Source organism: Apteryx rowi, unplaced genomic scaffold, assembly GCF_003343035.1.
Source record: "Apteryx rowi isolate R43461 unplaced genomic scaffold, aptRow1 scaffold_64, whole genome shotgun sequence".
NCBI classification, from domain to species: Eukaryota; Metazoa; Chordata; class Aves; order Apterygiformes; family Apterygidae; genus Apteryx; species Apteryx rowi.
The window spans coordinates 1,145,100-1,161,511 of record NW_020450916.1 but is presented as its reverse complement, the minus strand read 5'-3'; the positions used below and the strand labels follow the sequence as shown (position 1 = coordinate 1,161,511).

The 16,412-nt window shown below is 42.1% G+C and overlaps 1 protein-coding gene across 3 annotated transcripts in view; it reads right to left on the bottom strand.

Moving 5' to 3' along the window:
* PPP1R21 (protein phosphatase 1 regulatory subunit 21) overlaps positions 1–16,412 on the bottom strand; it is a 78,784-nt gene that overhangs the window by 18,628 nt on the left and 43,744 nt on the right. For all 3 annotated transcript variants that reach the window (XM_026084441.1, XM_026084440.1, XM_026084439.1), the window contains one exon: positions 2,422–4,400. In XM_026084441.1, the coding sequence (XP_025940226.1) occupies positions 2,422–4,351 (1,930 nt within the window). In that variant the 5' untranslated portion in view covers positions 4,352–4,400. The remainder of the gene's footprint in view (positions 1–2,421; positions 4,401–16,412) is intronic.

The following is a 16,412-nucleotide window of genomic DNA, read 5'->3' as shown; positions in this document are numbered from 1 at the left end:
GAATGAACTGCAGGGAATTAAAGACTTTGGAAGAATCATAATCTTCTGTAAAATTGCCTGACTAAAGCTACTGACTGATCGTGCAGAAGCATATCTACATTAAATAGCAAAAAATATTAAAAGCTGCCCAAGCAGCCAGCCCCATAAGCTTTGGGAAAACACAGAGGCCGTAGTAGCGCAGTGAGAACCCTAGCAGACAGAAGTGACATCCATATTTACAGGCTTTGAAGCCCTGAAGAATTTTATGTCCATTAATTCTCCCACTTCTCTCCATCAGCTCCTCGTCCCGCTCTATTTTCTGGTGAGACAGACCCCCCCTTACTGCCTCCGTTATCCCCTCTCCTCCCTCCGCGCTTTCCACCCCGCTCTGTATTTCACTTGTCTCCCCACCACCAATTCTCCCTTGGCTTCCTGCYGAGCATTAGCCCATCTGCCGGCGCTGCGTCTCCTTCTTGCTCCCACGACCACTTTCTTGGCAGTCCCCGGCACCCTCTCGGAGCAGAGCATGAGACTAYGCAGGTAACAAGCTGAGGGAGGAAGGACGGGCTCTTTGCGGGCAGACAGCCAATTCGGGGAGGACTGGGAGAAACCACACAGCCACAGGTCAAAGCCAACCACAGCTTCTCCCAAAGCAAAAGCCGGGGAAGATCAAGACGGAAGGCACATGGCATCGTTCCCGAACCTGATCACCGCAGAGGTGGTGTCGTCCCTCCCACAGCACGCATCAACGCAAATGGAAAGGCAAAATTGCTCCAGGTTTGAGAGATCTCCGCTCCTAAGCAAGACCCAACCTACAAACAAAAGGCATGCACATTTCCATGCAACATCACCAGGAAAAAAAAAACTAGTTCTAGTCTGCCAGGAAATGCAGTAACTCGTACTCTCACAACTGCTGCATTAGCACGTTGACAGAGGATGCTTTGCTTTCGGTATTAAAGTGCCTTTCCAATCTAGTTCACACATAGGCTCAGGAAAACACTCCCCATTCATTGCTTCTGCCTCAGTTTTTTTTGTCTAGCTAATATTTACGCAACAGAAGTAATGATCAGAAATATTCAAGTACCAGATTAAAAAAAAAAAAAGGATATCATAATGACTTAAACAATATAATTTGCAGTTAGTTAAAATGAGAAAAAATCTTCAGGAGGTTTTTTTTTTTTTATATAGTTTTGAAAGTGAACTCTTGACTGATCACACATCTAGCTGTCTGAACCACTGAGTGGATATGTCAAGTCTGTAGCAACATATGTGAAACCTGCACTTAAGAAGATTAAATCTTTTCTGGACATTTTAAAGAGGTAGTTAGGCCAGACAGTTAGTACTCTGCAAGTCTAATTCRATTCATTTGTTAATTCTTCACCCTTAACCCAGTCTCAAAAGTACAGTTTTTGCAGATATTTTAGGTAAAACAGTTTAATAGATGCCCTCATCCTACACAGATCCCCAAAGCCTCAAATACATATAATGCATATGCAAGGAAAGGATCAAGTGCCTTCATTCTGCAGCACTTATAACAGAATAAAACATTTCTCAGGATTTTTTAATGTCTTTAGAAAAAAACTATGTAGTTCTATTAATCTGATAACATGACTAAAATGGGAATTTTAAAACCATATATTTATATTTTACTTCTCCAAAAACAGTACTTTCCTGATTAAATTAGACTAAATTAACTATTTTACTTAGTGGAAAATTACTACTCCCACATGCATGACTGTAAGCTTAACTGGTTTTATTGCTGCAAGTATTTATAGTTTGGTATCACCACCATAGAGAAATAGGAATATAACCGGAGGTGTCTTTTGTCAGCATGATTATTTTCATGATCATACAATCTCAATGTATGAACCCATAAATGAAGTAGTAGATACCAGTCTTGGCAAAAGCACAGTCAATTTGCTACAGCAAGTTTGACCACAGCATCTTCTACTTATATATCATACCTACCATTTCTTAAAAGGTGCTAGAAAGCCAAGATTCAACAGTTACAATACCAACTTTGCTACTAACTAGGTGACACTGAGCAGGCAAATCATTTCACCAGCCAGTGTTTGCTTCCCATCCCACTATGGCCCGGATGGTTTATGAAAAGCGTAAACCCGTCCTCCTTTCTTACTACAAACCTGAGGTTTACTCAGAATGATGAGGTCCATTTCCATGGTAAAGCCTTGTGATACTGGACCATTATAATGAATGATAATAATACATCTGCCTGGATCAAACAAATTAGGAAAATACCCTTTAGGAAAAAAAAATGAGGCCATATYCTCCTTTTTCTTAGAGGTTAGCTCCTACTGACACCACTGCACAGATACAAATTAGAACTACTCAAGCTGATGGAGCTACACAGCATAAAAACATTGTGCAAACCCAGAGAAGATCTGCACCCAAGCCCATTATTTTATAGCACAAATTATTTACTTGAGTTTTTATCTGGAAGCCTGTCTATCTTCCACACAACAGCCCTATAGGCACTTTCATATTTTGCCGTTCCAACTGAGACTTGTATTACAGGATCAGATTCAATCTCATGTAAAGAACCAAGGCATGTTCTTCTATTCATTTTTGCTTTTAGGGACTTCTGTCTTTGGAGGTTCATGGTCCAAAGTGCTTTGATCCACTGTGCAGGAACTGGAAAGCGTATCATAACATTTTCACAGTACTTCACAGAAGGCAAACGTGTTGGTATCAGAGCAGTTGAAGACATGTTTATAAAAGCCTGAAGTTCTATATATGCTCCCTGAACCACGACAGCAGCCTTCACAGAAAACGGAAGGTCTTGTCCATTATACTGTGTCTTGAAACGCATTAGCTCCAGCCTACAGGCATCAGGAGGTGTAAACTTAATAATTCGTGATTGCTCAAATTCCTGTGTTTTAACACAGTTATGGAAATGGTAATCTAGAATATCAATCCATTTCTTCTCCTTCTCAAAGTAATGTTCATCCCTTTTCTGGAGTTCCAGATCATTTAAAGTTAAAAAGCAGTCAGTACTTCCATTCACAAAACATAAACAATAAATGTGTGTGATGACAGCACTTTCCACAAGTTTTCCTTCTGCTTTAGTGATTTTACCCCAAAAGTTGTCCACTACTTCTAGAGTCATTTCTTGTTCTTCATAATTTCTCTTTTGTTTAGAAATGCTGGGAAGTTTCATAAGCTCTTCCTCAACTGTTACAAGGAAATCAGTGAAGTCATTATAATCTGTGGTTCCCAGCTTTAACATCTGCTCAGCCTCCGGTTCATGGATCACTTCTACTTTGGGATGATACTTCCTTTTCTCTGTGTAAGACACACACTCAATCTTCACAGTATGGATTTTTCCTGAAACATTATAGCTCTCCAGTTTGGGTTCTGAAAGCTTACAGTGTGGTTGCAGCTGGAACTCTTTGAAAGGCTTCTCAAGGCCCTTTTCATAATACATTTGTAATATACCCCCAGGTAGGACTTTAAGGTAAATAGGACCCCATTGCCGAGATGACATCATATTCTTCTTCTCAGGAATTCTCAGCATGAACGGCCATCCATCTGCTTTCTGACTCCTGAACAGACCGTGCGCGATGGCAGACGAGAGGTTGTGCCACACATGCGCGCTGGCGGCGGGCAGGCTTCCCACAGTGTCAGAGCTATCAGTTTGCAAGTGTTCGAGCCTTTCGCAGATGTAGCTGAAGGAACCCTGATTAAGGCTCTTCTGATCATGGCAAGTTTCTTTTTCTTTAGAATGACAAACATTTCTGTCGAGCGCTTTGTCCTTCCTCTGTGTGTTAACGTTAGGTGGCGATGTGCTGAGCGAACACCCTTCTTTCCAAAAAGGACTGGAAAAAGCACAGTCACTCTGGAAGTATGGRAAGTGCTCCGGCGGCTCTCCCAGCTCATCGCTGCTTTCCTGCAGATTAGGATTTCCTTTATCTGTTGATTTGGAGACTAAAATCTTAACTGGATTATCATCAGTCAAGGCGTTCACAGGAAGGCTGCTCAGTTTCTGCGAAGTTAAGGAAGAGCAAACCCCAGGTGATGGAAGACAGTTACCTTTTGATGGCCATTCAGGAATAGGATAAAGGATATGGATCCCAGGCTTGGGGATACATGGGCTTCCTGGGTAGTCTCTAGTAGGTGTAGTAAGTGGAGAGTTACTGGGAGGTCCAGGACTTAGGTAAAAGTCAACTACAGGAGAGGAGAGTGGAGTGCTGCCTGTAGAAGATGACCTACTTGAGGATTCAGGCACATTAGAGAGATTGAGCTTAAGGCCATTTGCTCTACAACTACTCTGATTTTCAGCTGATTTCTGAGGAGACTGGAAGAGCGGCTCATCATCGAAGGTAACCCAATTTGCTGGATTTGTGGAACACATCTTGTAGGAAAAAGTTGAATCACTTGCACATGTATCACCCGCAAACCATCTATTAAGAAAGAACAGACAAGATCAGAAAAAAATTCTCTTGAAAGACAAAACAAAGAAACCTGATCCTTACAATATTCAAACCACATGAGGCTTACAACTTGCATGTGATTTGCAAATCTGACCTACTTTGTGTTTTACATGTATAATCTGAGACAACCATGCAGAAAACAGTGAAACTGCCCCAAAATCCCCACTTTTCTCCCAGGCTGGGGACCTAAGCATTATGCTTTGTTTAGAGCACCCGGTGTATGCAGGCACTATGTCAGAGACAACAGAAAGTCCTACAGGTGTGCAGGACTGTTTGCACAGTGTTTTCCACTATACAGCCTATCAGTAGCTTGTAATATGGGCAGAGATTTTCCATACTAGGCCTCACCTGCAGATGAGGTCCCACCACCACCACTAAACAAGGTTTTACTAAAAATGATGCAGTTGTTTCCAAAAACAAATTCAAGGCAGAAAAAACGTTTGCAATGTTGTCTGTTGAAAAGCTGCAGCAGCTCAGTACTGATGGCAAAGGTATACATACTACATCAGTCGGGGCAAAATGCTTCCACCAAGATAATATATGCAATTAACAGCCCCCTCCTGAGGCCTCTGAAAGGCAGATGTCCTCATTACGTGATGGGCACGGGTGATAGGACAGTCACAAGAGGATCTCCAGGGGAGAAGTGGTGGGGGCATATTGCTGCCATCAGAGCTGGCCTGGGACCGTAACCCGCTCCGTGCTGCTGTCCAAAACACCTCCTGCCAGGAGCAGGATGCACAAATTGGTCCCAGGCACTTTCCAGAGCTGAGCAGGAATTGCTTCACTTCAGTTCCTCCAACTCTGACTTATCCTCTTAGAGACTGTGGGCAGGTCAGAGTAGGAAAGTTGGGGGGGGGGGTGGCGACGACATTAGACTCATAAACAAGAAAGAGCCTTAAGAACAAGCAGTACAGCCCTCYTGAAGGGTAGCTTACAAGCACCCACCATATACAAAAAGCTGGTGAAACACAAGTCAAGGACAACTAACAACATATGCATCTGCTAAGCACCGAATTGGCTGGCAGCCTGGAAAAAGTACTGTTCTTTTAAACCAATTAATAAATTACACTTCATCAAACAAAATATTTTTGGTAAAGGGCATTGTTGGATGTCCTCTGAGCAGGACTGTAAGCAGTAAACAATCTTGCTCCTGCGGTTTTAAATCATGCACTGAAATTTAAATGCTCACTGTATCCTTTGCAGGATGTCTTCTCGAAGTTTTTCCTTCCCACTGCTCACAATTGATGAAGCAGCAAAAAACAAACTGCTAACGACTGCAGAAGAATCAAGCACCATGATGATGCACCACAGGGCTTATTTACATGTTGTTCATTTGGAAAAAAAGTGTCAGGGCATATTCACATGTGCCTGAAAGCACAGGGAAGGCAGAGTTCATATATACAAAACCACCTGTACATACACTACCGTGTTAGTTAGGGTTAGAGAATGATGACTTAAAGCCAATCCTCTTCTCCCCACGCATGAACAGCCATAGTGAGGCCATCTACTAATCACATAGCAAAGGTACACCTACTACAGCATATAATCCCACCATCGCAAAAGCCATTCTTTATCTAATAACATTTAGAGAACAGTTAGTTTCTGGAGATGACAAAGTTCAGCCAAGTAAAATCTTATGCTATACTACAAGTCGTTATTTTTAAAATTTCACCATTATTTCTTGGCCAGTTTATAGCCTTTAGGAAGGTATCATGAACTGTGGCACAACGTGCTCACTTCACTGCTGAACAAACAAGAGCTTGGAATGGAGATACTTTAGCCCTTCATTATTTTTTGAACTCTCGACCTTTTTGTTCAGTAAAAATATTTGCACTATGCTAGTTATTTTATAGGAATTCTCTCCACTTAAAAAGAGAGAGAAAATGAGTGAACATGTTACAAATGACTGTTTCACAATTCAAACACAGGCAGCTCTTAGTGTATCCTTCACCCACACAATCGCTTCATCAAAATAAAGCAATGGGAAGAAAATCACAGCTATTTGGTCTCTGATTTTGTCATAACTTTTTTCTCTTATTCCGCACCCTTGCTTTCCAGCACTGTTCACTGAGCAGTACCTATTGATTATTTCTACAGCCAGAAAGTTTCAGAGTTTTCAGGCTGTAAATCTTGCTCCATCTCAACATGCCTCTCTCTTCTGCTAATGACAGCTTACGTGACACTAACTTAAAGCGTTGCTTTTTCTGTAACGGCCAGGACAAAAGAATTCGGGAGCACCCGGGTAAGGTCGGCGGCCGGAGGAAGCAGGCTCAAATGCTGCCATTAGGGACTCGGGCATTTACAACAGATGAGTGACTGCGAGCAAGAGAAAATACTGAGGGCAAAAAAAAAAAAACACGCTGAGCAAGAAGAGTGAAAGAATTCCTATCTAAATGGGCTCTTGGGATGAATGCATGGATAGAGCATAAAGCGAAAACGGAAATGACAGTGAATTCAACAGTCCGACAAAGCAAAGCTATTCTATCTAATTGCAAGAGCACCAAACTGGCAAATTACAGGAAACTAAGATGTGTGAATGAAAAAGAAAATACAAAGTGAGAAAGGAAGTAAATACAAATACTGGTTACCGTAAAGAATGCATTTTGCATTATATTCCCCTTTCTGTCATTAGAACTAAAGTTTCTCTGTGTCCTTTATTATTTCCAGATGTTGGGTTTTTTACCTCTACTTTTTCTAAATGTGATGGTTACAGATTATTTTGCAGATATTTTTCTGTTATAAAACATACTTATAAAGATGCTTGAAAGTTACCTGCCAAATGCTTAACTTCAGTCAATAAATGTCTATGAAGAAAAACACTTTTGCAGGTGCATCTCACATCTGCAGTTACAATACCATTTCTGTACCTGTCAAAGACTGTAGCTTTCACCTTCTATTACTTTTCCAGAAATGTATTTTTCAAAAAAATGGGACTGATAAAAAAAATACATACCCAAGAATCAAGCGTTAAAATATATAGCAATTCTGTTATAATTGCTTACTGATCACCAGAACTGACCACTGGGAAAGGAGGAAGATCCAAATGTATCTTTTAAAACTATTTATAGAATGTAATACTAATAAAAGGAAACACACCCTCTCATATATTATGGGTACTACTAGTGCCACTCATCTAGTATTTAAAAGAAAACATTTACAGTCTTATGCTACATGATGTAGTTTTTCTCTGATGCTTTTACATCCGCAGAACAAACTAGTATCTTATCTCAAGATCTTTTCTGCCTAGCAAGTGCTTCAACATTCCTTCTTAAGAATTAAGATAGTCTTCCTTTAAATGGCAGTAAAATAGAACTTTAAAATAGATCTGGTTTTACTCTTAAGAAGCTACCATGGGACCCACATAAACATAACCCAAAAGTTTTAGGTAACAGGAAAACAGTACAAGATGCCATGGATCTCTATTACAACATATGTTATGCAGCCCATAACAGTTAAATTACAAGCATGTGTGGCATCTCATTCAGAAATGTGACAGGAAATACCATTTTTTAAATATTAAAATTACAAAGAAAAAGGCTGGCTGAAATAACAGTTGATCCTAAATTCGTCAATACCAGTGAATCCAAAAGCTGAAACTCAGCTCAATTCATCCTGTTCTGCCTGAAAACAACCTCCACATTCATCAGGTTAACTCAGCCCTCAGCATTTCGCAAACAGAAGTTGTGGCTTAATTTCTTCACTTTAATGCCGCAAGGACGTAAAGAAGAGCATTCCTGCCCTGTTATTGAGAGACCTTATAGGCCATAGCTATTACTGGCTCTGTTGTTGCTTCTAAAATCCCCGACGAAATCTGCTGGTGAAATATTGCTCAACATTGGTGCCTTCCTGGGGGACACCTTCATCTGTTCCCACACAGAAACCAGGAATAGCAAGTTCCTACCCCCTCCAAGGTGCARTGTGAGGTACTAGCTTCCAGTGGCCCCACAGGCTGGTGGCCAGCTGGCCAAGGTGCCACCTGCCACCCCACCACACGATGGGCAATTTTTTAAGATTGAAGAGAAACGGGGTCAGCTAACGGAAACGGGCTGCCTGGGGGTGACAGGGATACACTTTCCTCCTGCAAAGCATGAGGCAAGTGCACGTAACGTTTAGTAGACTGTACTCATACTCCAAGATACAGAGGAAGGCATAATTTTATAAATGCACTCATTATTATCTCTCTAGCTCCTGAGACCATTGTGGCTTCAACACTATTAAAGCTATATATTCTCTAAGTTCTTGATGCAACACCTGAGCACACATCTCATGCGTGCCACTTCCACGGTGGTGTTTTATTGGGTCAACATAACTAATGGTTTCCAATTCAAAAAAAAAGTCAACTCAGCAACACGCATATATCTTATAATACACACACACACACACACACACAGAGTGTGTGAGAAAGCAGTTAAATAATCCCTTCAAAACAAGCTGAACCCTCCACAGGACCTACTCCGTGTGCAGACCACCACCAGCAGTCACATTTCTGGCCTCTCGCAGCGACAGCTCTCAGGTTCAGACCATCACCTGTATGGTGTTTGTTTTTAAAGCCAAATCCGATTTTGTCCATTTTTAGCCATTTCCTCATGGCTTTGCACCTGCGAGCTAATGCCTCCGCGTGCCCAGAGGCCCCCGGGCCAGGGCTGCCCACCCACAGTCGCTTGGCGCCCCTCGGGGACCACCACCCTCAGACAGGTTTCATTGCTGCCCCATGAGATCCTCCTAACCGCTGCTCCCCAAGATCCCACATTTTATATGTAATCTCCTGCCCGTGGGAACTAAAGTCAGGGTGAGCCAAGCCACCTAAACCGCTGAGGTAGCCCATGAGGACCTGAGGGTTAAAGCACCCCAGAAACGCAGCATCCACAAGGACTACRGACCCCACAAACTACTACACATCAGCACATGGTACCGCTGAGGTCTCCGGTGGACAACGTCGTCCACTGTGCACATGTGAAAAAGAAATTCAGGCGAAAAACTCTGCATACGGCGCACGATGTGGTCCCATAATGATATCACATGAGTTGTTATGGTTTATTGTACAAATATGAAGACAACTCTTAAAGCGTTTTGCCATAAAGCGTAATGATTTCAGAGGAAAGTATAAATTCTCATTTTAAGTAACAAAGGGCATATGGCATGTAAAATATCCTCATGTTTGTAAACGCTTGTAATATCTACATAAAATAYGGCAATTTATCTCCACATTTTACAGCCATATTCTTTGCGCCACTGTTTTGCTTATCAGTTAACTACACAAAGAACGTAAAGCACACCTTCCATGGAAAAAACTGCTTGATTTATGCTGATTTCCCACAAATTTTATTTTGAGACTACATATGGCTGAACTTTTACTTAACTGCTCTACTTCTGTTAGACAAAGAAAAAAACAGTTCTCCAAACTATACTTTTGAAATAAACACAACCAAGGGGCATAATTGACTGCAAAGACATATACATAGATTAAGTCTCCCACTGCATTACTCATTTCATTGCTTTCAGAAAATAAGTTACTGGTGTAACATCCAAAAATACACACAGACTTCAAAGTGTAATGTGAACTTATATTTACATTGCTCATTCTCTGGGATATAAGCACATCTGGGAAAAGCTCTGAACTTGTAGCTAATCTGTTTAATTTGGAATTCCTTACTCCTGGCCCCAAAAGCTATAGGAATTAAAAGCTTTCAGCTTTTGACAGTGCTCGTGTCACCAGAGTAAAGGCGGGGGTAACTCACGCAAACACCTTTCACTGTAACTCTTTTTCATCTCAAGTCAAAGGGGAGTTTGTGAATAAGGCGACTGATACTTGCACACATAGGTCTGAAAAATCACCGACATTTTTAAGGGTACCAACATAACACTGCTTCCTTGTGTCCCACACAGCTTAAAGCTGGAATGGGAATAAAGCAAATCTCCCTGCCAGACCTTGCCTATGCCAGGGAAAAATAAAAAATAAAAAAATCAGTACCTATGATGCAAATACTACAGCAAACATAAAAGCATGACAGATTATTACGTCATTAAAATCTGTCAAGTCCATTAACTGGCCCAAATGCTTTATCACTGGCACTCCCACACTTTGCTGGTCAATGAAGCACTCCCCACCCTCTAAATTTTTAAAGATCACCATATGCCCTTAGCATCACCCTTGCAGGTGAAAATATTTAGCAGCTGCATGCTATCAGCAGACCACCTACCAAAATCACCATGAAAATCCCCAACTTCTGATTGCCGGCAGGGCACAGAGAAAAGGAAATAGCAGCCGGTGCCATTCAGCACCAGCATTTTTATGTTAATAAGAGAGTTTCTCAGATGAGTTCCTACACCAAAAACTTAACTGGGGAAGGGAAATCTTTATGATGATATATGTTGTTCCTTCACAGTGCACCCACAGCAGGACTTTTAGGTTTTGGAAAGTCAGCTGGCATCGCAGTATGTGAACGCAGTCCAAGTAGACACAAAGTTTACTTTTCTTGCTGGGGAAAAGGACAAGGCAGAGGCTAATAAAAGCTTCTAGTGAGCATGGTTTAACACGGCTTGGTGCATGGGGGACTTACTACCATAAGGGCAAATAACAACAGCTACAACAGCAGCAGCACTTTGTGCGCGCCGGGCAGAGCACCCAGGGCTCGGGGTGGAGGCTGCAGTGACGTCCAACGAGCGAGGCCTGGAGAAACATCCACTCATCGGCTTCTCAGAACTGCATCTGATGCCTTCAAGGTAGCAAACAGAAACAAAATTCACATAGGAAGGAAAACCTACAGGAAGCTCTCAAAAGAAAATGAAAGGAAAGCAGCAGTGCTGCCAGATTCACATCTCTAATAACTATCCTAGTCTGTTTGGCTGTTGCTGAAGTGGGTCTTTCTCAAAGAAATAGCTCTTCTAGCTCACAGCAGGGCGAGGTAAGACAGGGATGACCCTCCAGTTTCTATATTAAATTTAGCATTTGTATTAGAAACAACTTCCATTTTTGCCATGGAATAATCACCCCAAACCTCAGCTGGTACACACTGCAAAAAAATTCCTTTTTATTTCCTGATCCATTCTATTAGATCCTCCCTAATACTTAAATGTGAAGTAAATTCCAAAGCTGCCTCAGAAAGACAATAAAACAGCATATATGACTGGTCCTGTGTGTTGCACGATCAGCTTGAACGGATCTCCCCATCTATCATAAATCATGATTCCCACACCCTCCCTTGCCCTGCTCCTGCAGTCACACAGTCATGGGGTGAGTCAGACCAGCTTCCCTGTTGACTAAAAGTGTGGGGGTAGGGTATATTAGTTTTAATTTTAAGCTGGCACTCTAGAAAAACAAGAACATTCCTTTAGTGTTTCAGAGTTGTGAATAAAAATTAGGGCAGGAGAGTCTACAGACAGAATTCAACCAAAAATCTGTGGGCAGGACTCTGGAGGGATGTGCCAAGGGCACGCTCCGCAGGAAGGGAGAGACCTTCATGAACTGCTGCAATGCCATCACCAAGGGGCTGAACCTCTCAAGACTTTTTTGCAGAGTTTATTATCAAGAACACAACTTGCGAGAAGGGATAAAACAAACTTACAGAAAGCTAATTTAAGTACCACCAGGGAAGATACCAGCACGGTGATTTAAAGTAGCTTCTGGAAGTTACTCAGAAGTGTCTCTTCATCAGTGTACATACCAAGTGCGAGCTGCAAAAAGCAATAGTAGGCCTCTTATCCTAAGGCCAGCTTGTTCACCTGACAGGAACTACAAAGCTACTTGCACCAACTCCGGTACTACTTGGTTTGACTTATCCAGTATGCAGGCTCATGACAAAACACATATAAATCAATAAATGCAACAGTCAACTCAGAGAAGTCAATCAGAAGCCAACCTCCAGCTACAAAACATTCAAGAATAACAGACTTGCAATGAGCACTTCCTAACATTGAAAAAGAATCTTTTCCCAATTCACAGCTACATTTAACTATTTTGTTTGGAGAGGATGCAATCATGTCTTGCATCATACCACCAAATCTGGCTAATTTGGGTAAATAAGAAAAGATCCAGAAATAGGTACACTTATGACTGACTCTGTTATTAAAAAAAAAAGAAAGAAACAAAAATTACAAAAAGAGTCTACCTATGGTATGTCATCAGGTCTAACTACAAGAATGGTAAATATTAGTACTTGACGCTAGTCTCAACATCTTTCTCAGGCCCCTCAGTTGTAAGCTCTCCATCAGTTCCTTCAGAATTGACTGAGGAAACCCATGCTACKATCAGGAAAATGCTGAACATCTGAGATGTTACCCTTGGCACATCCCAGAAAGTAACTGACTGTAGCAGGCCTAAGTAATACATTTTGCAGCACATGCTTCCTTGTGTCTTTGGAGTTCACATTCACAATTGAGAAGATGGGATGGGTGTACCTATGCTCATGCCCTATGGGCTGGCAAACAGGTGACTGTCAGGAAAGATCTCTCAAGGACTGAATCTCCTACCCAACGTAGCAGRAGTATTTCTGCTAACTTGAATGAGAACAGGGTTAAACCGTAAGAACCACAAAATGGTTCTCCGTGTTACACTGAACATCTTTAAAAGAAAAGCTCTCTTTTTCTAGAAGAAAAAAACAAGTATGATCAAATCAATATGTTAACTGGGGCTATTAAGTGTTTCTATTCTTTTCCCTCCTGTTTATCACAGTGCCTTCTAAGACACACTGTTTTCTTTCTTCCTAGTATCTGGTTAGAGAAGATATGTAAATCATTTTTAATTCACTTCATGCATATGTATGGTTCTCTCATTTATACAACACACCTATCCAGTGGGCCTTTCTTTTTTATACAAATGAAAACCTCCAATTAAAAGATAATTGGGGGAAGAGGAGCATACACAATGAGGCTAAAGTTACTGGGCTGTTTTGCTGTTGAAAAGAGTGCCGGCGTGTTCGATAAAGGTGCTTGTGTTCCAGTTTTCATTCAGTTTACTTAATCAGTCCTACTTAATGCTTTCTGAATCACACTACTCTTCAGCATTACCATAGTTACTGCATAACTTACACCCTGTAGGCAGATTTCAGAGGGCCAATGGACAGCTACAGAAGAGTTTCACGTAAACTGTCTATTGACACTAGCTGACATTTTGTGGTATAGAAGTTTTTGCTGGTTTTCTTTTTAAACAAAAGAACCCAACAAACACACCATAGTGCTTTGGCCTGAAAGAGAGAGGAAAAGAAATCTATTTTTATTTACACTGCTTACGTAGGTCACTAAACTAATGGACTGTTATTGAAGCTACTGAAGTAATTTTAAACTTTGTTTAGGAAACATGTTACTATTAGGAATGCGCAAACCTCCCACAAAAGTGCTCTGGTCACGACAACACTGGAGAGGGCCCTGGCAAGTAGCTCAGCATCCAAAACCACTCCCTCAGCCCTCCCCCTCGGCAGAGGGAGAGACTTGCCTTACATTACCGAGTGGCAGAAATGCAGTCATGTACCGCTCTGCTTCTCTAATAGCAACAGGCTTCTTTTAGAGTGGAACGGTCCTCCGGATGAAAAAAAAGTCCTGAGCTCTTTGGCACACAGATCATGTATCAAAACATTGAACAGGCCGTGGTGAGAAACAAATTTAAAACCGGTCCTCGGCTAGTATTTGTACTGTCCAAGTGAAGTGATGGATGAAATGCTACAAAACAGAATACGTGACAAAAAGGACACTTCAAAAGCTCTTTCCACAAGTCTCAGCAGTGAATAATAAGAAGCTGGGAGACTATTTGAAATACTATTCTTGGATTTAGCATATTCACTGAACRATATAATATAGTCTCTTTTTTTGGGTTAGAGTCAGTTTTTAAAATCAGCATTTAAAATTTCCTCATGCTTTAGTGGCCATAAACAAGAGCTAGTACCTTCCTACAGACTGACATATTGCACAAGACTTGCAGAGTTCTTGTAAGATGAAAAGTACTATATAATAGCTACTACTAACATTTTTGAAGAGAACAACCCTCTTTTAAACTGCAGGAAACTGTACTTTCTTACAGTCCAATAAAACTATTAGTATTAATGAGAAGGAATATCATAATGAAATCCTCATTTATTTAGCTAAATAGAAGTATTTTTAATAGACACTGATGATAGTCATTTCAGAAAGTATAATTCATAACTCCTTCCTACAAAAAGGCTAAATTGGACTCCTCTCCAAATGTTTTTTTTTTTAAATACATGTGTACATTGTGGCTTCCCAAAGTTAAAGACTCAAAGGAATTCATACTAATAAAACCTGTAAGAAAAGAAGTGGTGGACCAGAGGAATCTTGTCACACCAATGCGTAAAGTAAAACAAAGTCCATGACAGTAGATCTCTATTTGTTTAATTGAGTGCATTTAAGTGCATTCATACACAGATGCCTCAACTTAAAAGTTTACCTGAATTTAGGATTTAGAGACCTACATTTAGGTAGCCTTATAAAAAAAAAAAACAAAACAAAACCCAGGACCATTAAGCCTACAAATCCCAACAGTTACAGAAAATAACATTCTTAATTTGTGTAGAAGGAGACAGCAAGAAAGAGAATAATCAAATCTGAACAGTAGCAAGGACAGAATACCTGCCTTAACTCAGAATTTCCCAGTGGTTTGATTTACAATTCTAGTATCAGTTAAGTATAACCTCAGGCCACATTCTGCTGGGCAAACCACTTCTGTGCTCAACTACAACTATTTATATATAGTGCAGTACTAAGCACTCATCTATGTATGGCTATTCACACCTATAATCAAGGAAGTAGCTAATCTAATGTTTTTTTCATAACATTTGCTTGCTGTAAGTTTGCTTTCAGAGCAATAAATAGGCAAATCCATGTTTTGCCTTCAACTACCTCTTTTTTTGTTCTTCTATTAGACATGTGGAAGAGTCTCAGACTCCAGATAAGGAAAACTCAGTTAACAGAAAAAGAATGGCTTGTATATAAGAGCCTCAGGCTCTTAAACGTCTCTCCCCACCCCCCCACGCAAAAAAAAAAAAAAAAAAAAAAGTCATTACCTTTCTCCCCAAAAACGTTAAGTCCTGTTCTCATAGAAATCAGTGAGGGTTTATGGCGCTCTCCACGTTGGGGAAGAAGCATCCTTATTTGGGAACCTAAGTGTAGACTCTGTAACTTAACTTTAACTGCACATCTCAGAGATATCTCAGTCAGCACTTTCCCTAGTACTTTTCAGAAACGCTCTGATTTACCACAGATACCAGAACACCTACATAAGCACTTTTTCTTAAAAAAATGCTTACCGAAAAGCCCCCCTGGGCGAGCACATATTCAAAACCAGAAAGCGAAAACTCTTCCTCCTTGTGCTCGCCCCCAGCACGCCCAAGAGCCATTTCTCGAGCCTGCAGCGCGCTGGAGCGTGGGCCGCACGTGCCGCCCGCGCCGCGAGGCTTCCCTGCCGAGGGCTTCGGCCTGGGAACGCGGCGCGCGGCTGCGCATCGCCAGCCGGTTACTAGAGAACGGGAAAGGCTCCAGGAATTAGTTTCAGTTCAGATAAAATAGAACAAGACAGGATAGGACAGGACAGGACAGGATAGGACAGGACAGGACAGCAACCTCCCGGCCGCCCGGCCCCGCGCAGCACGGCGCAGGCCGCGGGACGCCGGGCTCGCAGGACGCCCAGCGCAAACCGCGCCGGTTCGTTTCCGCGCAGGGAGGCTCACGGCTCCGGCAGCGAGGGCTCCGCGCGGACCTTTCCACCCTTACCCCCCCCAAAAAAAAGAAAAAAGTGGAGCCAAGTATTTTTTAAATTGGGTCTTTCACTCAAAACGAAGCCGCGCGCCCGCTGGCCCAGTTGCAGCCGCCGCGGTCCCGCTACCGGGACGTTTCCACGCCGGGTGCGAGCGGGACTCCGGGTCGGCCCGGGATGGCCGCTCCCCCCCGCCCGCCGCGGCGGCAGCAGCAGCAGCAGCTCCGAGCCCGACGGAGGCGGCGAGCGCGGCACCGGCGCCCCGGTAGCGGCAGCGCCCC